This window comes from Brassica oleracea, chromosome C4 (genome assembly GCF_000695525.1).
Source record: "Brassica oleracea var. oleracea cultivar TO1000 chromosome C4, BOL, whole genome shotgun sequence".
NCBI lineage: Eukaryota > Viridiplantae > Streptophyta > Magnoliopsida > Brassicales > Brassicaceae > Brassica > Brassica oleracea.
Window position 1 is genome coordinate 10,731,495 of NC_027751.1, and position 8,747 is coordinate 10,740,241.

General features: G+C 37.9%; 2 protein-coding genes across 2 annotated transcripts; one reads left to right on the forward strand and one right to left on the reverse strand.

The window, feature by feature from the left end:
- Positions 1-208: 208 nt before the first annotated feature.
- Positions 209-1,340, reverse strand: LOC106341103 (blue copper protein). Its single transcript, XM_013779926.1, has 3 exons — positions 1,147-1,340; positions 920-1,055; positions 209-854 (listed from the first exon to the last, which is right to left on the reverse strand). Exons 1-3 carry the CDS (start codon positions 1,310-1,312, stop codon positions 380-382), a joined length of 777 nt encoding a protein of 258 aa, XP_013635380.1. The 5' UTR covers positions 1,313-1,340; the 3' UTR covers positions 209-379.
- Positions 1,341-5,781: 4,441 nt separating this feature from the next.
- Positions 5,782-7,678, forward strand: LOC106340272 (traB domain-containing protein-like). The gene is made up of 9 exons (XM_013779149.1): positions 5,782-6,169; positions 6,273-6,320; positions 6,396-6,455; positions 6,535-6,618; positions 6,685-6,789; positions 6,864-6,977; positions 7,059-7,159; positions 7,264-7,375; positions 7,460-7,678. Exons 1-9 carry the CDS (start codon positions 5,864-5,866, stop codon positions 7,586-7,588), a joined length of 1,059 nt encoding a protein of 352 aa, XP_013634603.1. The 5' UTR covers positions 5,782-5,863; the 3' UTR covers positions 7,589-7,678.
- The last annotated feature ends 1,069 nt before the right edge of the window (positions 7,679-8,747 follow it).

Consider the following 8,747-nt stretch of genomic DNA (forward strand, 5'->3'; position numbering starts at 1 on the left):
TGGACTGGAGTAGTGGAAGGATGGGTGACCTACCGAGAAGTGATTCGCGATACCGTGCGAGTGAGGCTAAAACACGGAAAAAATGTCATGTGGTGATTGCTGGGTTGGTAAACACGACTTTCTGGCTTAAAAAAATTAAATGGGGCCCACGGACCGAGGGATCGGACGTGGATGACCCATTAGCCGTAGACGGGGCCTTACAATGATATTCGAGAAATAAATGAATATACAATGGTAGATACTGAGATACAGAAGACAACACAAACAAAAACAGCATATTTAATCTTGTACAAGAAAACACATATTCTCATATAAAACCAAAACTAAGTAAACGCAAACACATTAGCCTCATCAAACAAAACTCTGTCTACTTAAACACTTAGAACAAATGAAGCATCATAGTGACCATGAATCCGAATCCCAAAACAAAGCTCTTAGTGGATGAAGAGGAGTCAACCGGAGGAGCTCCTGCGCCGGAAAGATCAGCCGTTGTGCCGGTAGCACTAGAAGGGAAGCTCCTAACGGTTTTGGTGGTGGTGCTGCTTGAGCTAGCTGCAGGTGAGCCTGGGAACAACGGCAGAGAAGTCCCCGCTGCAGACCCTGGAGAAAGCGCCGGTGCTTGTGCCGGCAGAATAGGCAGAGAGGAGGAAGGAACCGGAATTGAAGAAGAAGGAGAGATGGGATTAAGAGGCAGCAGAGGTTGTACCGGTAGAACAGAAGAAGGTGAAGGCGCGTTTAGAGATGGGACAGAGTTTTGAAGCGGTGCGGTTGGTGCTGCGTTTGCTGTTGGAAGAACGTTTACTTCGAGTTTCATCCCTTGGGCGCAATGTCCAGGCATTCCACAAATGAAGTACCTAAACAAAATTGATCAAGAATTATAAATATTTCTAAGTATTTATGTAATGTCTTAACTTGTTACCTTTTTCCAGGAGTAGTGAGGGGAACAATGGAGTTTCCATTAGCGAACGTTATAAGCGGTTTAACCGCTTGGCAGCTGTCAAATTCAGGTTTTGTTACTTCAACGACGTCGTGGAATGCAGAAGGGTAAGCGAAAACTGTTCGGAGCAAGAAAAAGTTTTGTTTTATAGTCTTTTATTTTTGTTGAATCTTAAAAGAAAGTTTAATATAGAGATGTGATTAAATTACCAAGATTGTCTCCAACAGCAAATGTTTGTCCTGCAGCCCACGTTCCAAGATTAGCTCCAACAGTCCAACCACTAGGACCACCAATGGTATGGTCCGTAGCTACTGCTAAACCGATGAGAGTAGTGGCGAGAACCGAGACTATGATCAGCATTTCTCTGGATACCATTGTCTTTCTTTTTCTTCTTGGTGATTGATCAAAGAGATGATGATGATGTTTGATGCTTCGTATTTGCTGTCAAATGCGTGTATATATAGTAGTTTAAGAAGAATATATTGAAAAGAATCTTTTGAGAGTAGTGTTGGTGTAAATAATGTTGAGAGTTAGTATTTATGTTGGAACAAGTAAAGAACTAATAATGGAGCAAGAGTGTTTTTGTTTTACCTAATACATTAATAACCAGATAACGTTCTTGGTGCTAACACTTGTCCAGAGATAAACAGTTTAGTTGCACCTAAAGCAAGTTCCTTTACATTTTTTTTTTAAGTTCCTTTACTTCTTTTTGAGTTTACAAAAACAGGCAAAGCGTTTATATATTATTCTCAGAGTCTAGTCTATAAAAGTTGCACAACTTTCTGTATACAATAGCCAGTCTCTCTCAACGTAATGGAAGTAACAAAACTTGTAAAAGAGTACTTTGTATGTGCTCGTTTTTCAACACTTGTTCCAAAACCTAAGCACAAAGTTAACCACAAATGTGGTCAAGTGCTAAGGCGGCTTGGAAAGGTGATAAACACTCCGGATTTGAAACCTACCATCTCAAGTTTATCCGCTTGTGTGTTCATGCCATATGTGCATTGTTAGTGCAAAGATGACACCACAATGGATTAATGCAGAAGATAAATTAAGGAGACAAACCAATTACAAGCAACACTTAAGCTTTATTAAAAATCGCCTTGTACACTCTATTACAAGAACTGCTTAATCAGCTTTACACAGTCTGTTACACCCTAACAACTGCTACTGAAAGATTTCTAAGCTACCCGCTTGTGTCTCTCTTCCGTCAAGTACTTCAGTCACTGCTTCAGCACGACCTAGAACACTTCAAGAGCTTATCTCTCTCTATAAGATCAGCCTATGTGTCTCTGTCTCTTTACAGACGACCCATAGCTATCTTATATTATTCTCCACGTTCTTGAAACCCTAGTCTCCAAGGCAACATAGATATGAACATCTTCCATAACAATAAGTGCAACTTTCCTTTTCTTGGAATGCACTTATTCCTCTTCCTTTAAGTCATAAACTTGCTCCTCAAGTTTATTCATCTTTCCATATCTCCAAGATACTCCCTTGCTCTCCAAGTCTACAAGACTCCAACTCAACACCTTGACTCCACATGGTCTTCGCCAACACCACGACGTCTGCTTCAGCAACTACGTCAGCGACTACTTCAGGGCAGACATCTTACATCTTCAATCTCGCCCTTTTAGCTTTGTGTGCCGATCAAACACAACATTTTTCTGGTTCAACAACCACGTTGCAACCACGTTCCCCACCTGGAAACTTCCACACCAAATGTGCTTTTCTTCCCCACGAGATGTGCACCACACATGCTTTTCTCCCCCATGAGATATGCATTCTCTGTACCAGAACATCACCATTCTCCCCCTGCTTGATTGCATACTAAGCTAAAACAGATGCTTAGATGTCAAGCCTTACAGACCCAGCCGTCTGTTTCTTCATGTATAATTATGACACAGCCCCTGCTGCAGCGGAATAACAAGTACTACATCATGACCTGACGCACCTGTCGAACTACCCTTCGACCAGCTTCTGTTGAGGACTTGGCTTCCGTCATGTGTCGTCTTCTTGACCATGAGCCCTTCCCCATCTACACCGAGTGCTCTATGCACTCGTTGCTATTGTCTTGGAGTGATTTCACTATCACCCTCCTGAAGATCATCTCACATCACTTTCTGACGCATTTCAATCTACTTCCCCTTTGTGCCACAAACAACCTCGTGTCCTAGCTCCACACTGGATGCTTCTTGATCAACCTCAAGATCACTCTTAACAGAGTTGCACCCTTCTTCTGACGTCTCTTCCTTGACCTCATCAAGTAAGCCACTCTTGGCTAAGAGCACCTCTTCAACCCTCTTGGGTTTAATGAACGTCTTGTTCACTTTCTTGGCCATGTTTCTGCTCTTCTCAAGAGCAAAACACTCCACCTTCTTGTGTCCAACCTTCCCACAGAACCAACATCATATCCGATGTTGCTTCTTGCTTGGCCTGACATAGTTGATGATGCACCGATCAGTCTCCTTCCTTGTACCAGCTGCACAACCATGCTTCAGAACCTCCTGTCTGACCTTCATGTTGTTGCACTGATGTACTACTTTCGGCTTGTTACTCACAGTTGCGCGCTGTAGAACTTCCTGCCTTACTCCCTGTCGTACTTCCCGACATACTTGCTGACAAGCTCCTTTGGCTCCACTTTTTGATGTGCTCCCATGCACGAAATGTGATAGCCCCTTCTGTTGTACTTCCTTAGTACTCTCAGCTCCTCGATATCCCAGTCCCCAATTGTCAAATGGGAGAAGATCGATCCTTTCTCATAAGGAGGTAGCTCCTTATTTATAGAAAGATGAAGCCTAGGGCTTCGTAGCAATATGGGCCTAGTTCAATGTCTAATGGGCCTTGAAGAGGATGTAAATCCACCCCCAACAACGATGTGTCTTACATGGTAGTTTTAGACTTGCTAAGACCCTCTAACACAGGAATATACATTCAGCTATACAACGAATGATATATTTATTTTCTGCTGCTATTGCTATTGCCATTGCTTTTCTTTTCTTTTTGGTAGTGATGTAGGATCACATGCAGAGAGATAAAATTTGGGAAACTTGTATAAATATAAAATATAAGAACAGGAGGTGAGTGCTTTGGCAAACAAGCGCCTGCCTATTGCTTGAGTGATTACTAATGTACTATAAGTTTCAAATGTAACTTATTAATGGAGCTGATGAATTCAAAAGTTTCAGAGCTTGCTCCAAATTCATCAACTTCAGAAAAGACAGTCCATGTCAAACTAAATTCTCTATGCACTTAACTTGTCTTGTCTTGTGAGATAGAACCTTGATATCAAATAGTCTCGTGAGTTTGAGTTGGATGCACTGCTCAGCCATTTTTGTTTTGTCTTACAGAGCCACATAATATATAATCGTGTTATAATACATGTTTTATATAGTATTCTTGTTAAGTTTGAAAAATAAAAACAAAACTCAATCCCAAGTTATATGTTTTTTTTTTTTCTGTTGAAGCAATGCTCGCCCTTTTTGGTTCATTGACTAAATACATATGTGATTAATTAAAAAAAATATTATTACATTTACTATCCTATTTTATTCCAGTTTTTTGAAGGCTATAAACAAGATTTTGTGGAGATGGTTCATTGAAAATATAAGAGCTTACCGGTTCAAACACAGCGGTTACGGGAGTTTACAGATGTGGTGGTTACGGTTTCTATCGATTTTAAGAAATTTGTACACTGGTTCTGCGGTTAGAAATTGGTGCGGCTGCGGAATACTTATGACTGGGTAACTACCAGATGCAGCAGAGGTTAAATAATAAATTAACAATATTTATATTTTATATAATTATAAAAATATCAAAATTATAATATTATAATAAATATAAAAATTATATTTAGAAAGTTATAGTTTTAATTTTTTTAAAATTATAGAAAATATTATTATTTTTAAATTTTTATAATAATAATTAAAATATAATAGATATATTTTCGTATTTTATAATTCCAATTTAAATTTTTATTGAATATTTTTATTTTTGTATTTATATTATTTTTTTTTTAAAAGTAAAAAAAAATATCCTCCCACAACCATCCGCAAGCGCAAACGTTAACTGGAATAATCTTTTGAATTTACGAGGTTTAGAATGGTTTGAATCGGTTTAGAGCAGTTTGAGTGATTGTTGCAAAACACCGACAATCGATACCAACCACACGAAATCTGCGCTTGCAGCGGGGAAACCAATGATACCTTTAGTGTCAAACTAATATAAAATGGATGGAACCTCGCACTTGAGTGAGAAATGAGCTTAAGTCTTTCTATGATAAACTCTAGATTTAATTCAATTATATATCCTTTCTCATCCATTTTGACGCTACTCTGAAGATGTAAATGACTTAATAGATAGAACAAAATTATCATTAAATTTTCTTTGACTGACAGGAGAAAGAATGTTATTTGTTTTCTACAAGGTAACACTCTAAAAATAGCGTGACTAAGATAAATAAAAAATAGTCAATAAAATAAAATGATACCAAGTTCATGATTTTGCATACCAAGTTTATGGCTATATGATATGACTGTTTCAATTTGTTTGACTAAAAATTTTATTCTTTTTTCCTCAAAATATTATGTTTTAATAATCAACATAATATGTAAAATTAATTACAATAGTCATATAAAATAAAATGATAGATTCTCCATTCATTAAAAGAAAGTTCATAAACCAGTAACACAATCTATGAGATTTAAATTATTAAAGAAGAAAGAAACCTTTTGCAATTAGATTTTACTTTAACTATAGGGCAAGAAGCCAAATATGTTTATCTTTTGTTCCTTTTCCGAAATTAAATTAAATTTCTTTTAGACAACATTTTAAAATTAAAACAAAACAAAATTTATGCACTCTGTGTTCTGCCATTGTTATAGCTTTTAGCTTATCTCGAAACGTGTTCCCTCTCCCTGATCGTCAATGGAACCGACGGTAACACCACCGGAGCCGGAGGCTCAATTCGGAGACATCTCTTTAAGCGATAAGATAGTGAATGTGGAGGCAGAGGAAGAACATAGCGATTCCGGTTCAGCGATAACCGGAGTCGATTTGATCTTTGTTGCTGGGGACGATGATATCAGTATTGGAGCGGATGGTGTTGTGGAGAGGACGAAAATGGATCTGCCTGAGGAATACGCGAATAGCGTTATGGTTCTGACGTGCGATTCCAAAGCTGAAGGTGGATCTTGCGATGTGTATTTGATTGGCACTGCTCATGTCTCAGAGGTTATCTTCTTTTTTAAAAAAAAAAAAACATTCGAGCTTTACGTCAGGAACATTGATTCGATAGTTGTTTCAATCTTTTCGTTTTTTTTTTTGGTTTTTATAGGATTCATGTCGAGAAGTTGAAGCTATAGTCAGCTACATGAAGCCAGAGGTTTTTTGTCCTTTACAGTGAACTATTTTGTTTTATGTCTTTCTCTCTCTAAGTGCGTGGCTGATGTGTTTGCAGGTCGTCTTCGTGGAGTTGTGTGCAAGCCGGTTGTCTATTCTCACTCCTCAGGCTGTGAAGGTTGTTCTATCTCTTCTTCAATTTAGTATCCATGTTCTTTCTTGAAAGTTGCGATGTTTTTTTTTTTTTGTGTTTTCAGATTCCGACCGTGTGGGAAATGATAGACATGTGGAAGAAGAAACACAACCTATTCGGAATAGCCTACGGATGGTTTCTTGCAAAGGCATGTTTCCTCTGTTTTTGATTTTTCTTACAATTAATTTAGTCTTTTCTTTTTTTCTCATGTTAGATTGCAAGCAAGCTTGATGTTTTACCTGGCGCTGAGTTTCGTGTGGCATATGAAGAAGCAGTCAAATATGGTGGCCAGGTGATTCTGGGTGATCGTCCAGTGCAGGTGACTTTTGGTGGTTCATAGTCTTAAACTTTTGCTTTTAAGGAATCTTATGCATTGGTGTTTGTTGGAAGCAGATCACGTTAAAGAGAACATGGGCTAAAATGCCTATATGGCATAAAGTGAAGTTTTTGTACGGCTTAGTGTTTCAAGCCGTGTTTCTACCGAGCCCTGAGGAGCTTGAAAAGATGGTAAACAAGTCTTTTGCTTCCTTTTTATTTAAAGGTTATGTGATTCAGTCGAGTGTTCATTTATTTTGTATGACTTTTTAGCTGAAAGCTATGAACGATGTGGATATGCTGACATTGGTGATCCAACAAATGAGCAAGGAGTTTCCATCTCTCATGGATACACTTGTGCATGAACGAGATAAGTTAGTATTGTTTTCCTCTCTATATATATAAAGTTCATCAAGATTAGTTGATTGCTTCCTCTAAAACTTGTGTTATCTTTTTTTTTTTGCATTATGTAACTCAGGTACATGTCATGTATGTTGTCAAGAGTTGCATGTGAGCATAGCTCGGTGGTGGCAGTTGTTGGTAGAGGGCATCTTCAAGGGATCAAAAAGAACTGGGACCAACCTATAAATGTAATTCACAATCTTTTTAATCTTGAAATCATCATGCATAAGAAAAGAGCTGAGCTAATCACTACTGTGCTAATGGTATTGCAGATGAAAGATCTGCTGGAGATACCGACGAATAAATCAGTTTTTACTGTAAAGAATGTTCTGAAATCTTTGGCAATTTTAGTCGTTGGGGCAGCCATAGTTTCCCGCATATACCTTGCAGGCAGAACTTAAACAATGTCAAGGCAGGGAGAGTTTCTCAATAAAAGTTAGGCTTAATAACAGATGGTTAACATTGATCTTCAGCACTGTTCTAATCTTTGTTGTCATGATTTTTACTTATCTTTGGTTTATTGTTTGAATAATTTTATAACAGTTTATACAAAATAAAAAATCTTATATATATAAACATAAAATGATTGTATGAACTCTAAACCGTATATGACTACACATCAGTCACTACAAGAAAACAGCGGTATTCTGACGGACATTCCGACGGAAAATGAAATCCTCAGAATTTCCTCGGAATATACCGACGGAATTCCGAGAAAATATCAATCCGTCGGAATATTCCGACGGAATAATGAGGAAAAATGTATTCCTCGGAAAAAACCGATGAATTCCGAGGATATATTATAGCCGTTGGAGAGCCATTGGGGGATTTTAAAAATTCCGAGGAAATTCCGACGAATTAGCCGTTGGCGTCGGAATTCCGTCGGAATTTCCTCGGTCTGTCGGCAAGATTTCAACTATAAATACAAGCACCCCTCTTCCTCTTCATTCACTCCATATCTTCATCCTCCCTCTTACTCTCTTTACACACGAATTTGATTCATAAAAAACATGTCTTCTTCAAATTATTTTCGTTCTTGGATCGATCGACCTCATTTGGATCCGAACACGAGATTGCTTACGGAAGAATACCAACGAGGTACAACCGAATTCATGGGGTTAGTTCACCGACAACCGGAAGCAAAAACAGGTATGTTAAGATGTCCTTGCTCTAATTGTAAGGGTTTTTAAACCGAAAACAACGTTTTGCGGTTTGAATAACACTTATATAACCCTTATTAAGTGTCTTAGACTGATTATGAAGTCAAACATTTGTTCCTTACCCTATAATAAACATTTTTCCGATTGTATGAACGAAATCCCAACAACGTAAGAGAAACACTTATACACTTTAATGAACGGTAAAGGGAATACTTTCAATTCGTTTTGAAATTTGTTATTTCATGATTTATGATCATCAATAAAAAGAATCTTCAATGGTATGCATTACAATTGTTTAAGAAATGAAATACGGCAAAAAAAATTGATGTTTTGAAACCCCCAAACACTAGTTCCTCGGAATTCCCTCGGAATATTCCGACGGAATTCCGAGGAAGATAAG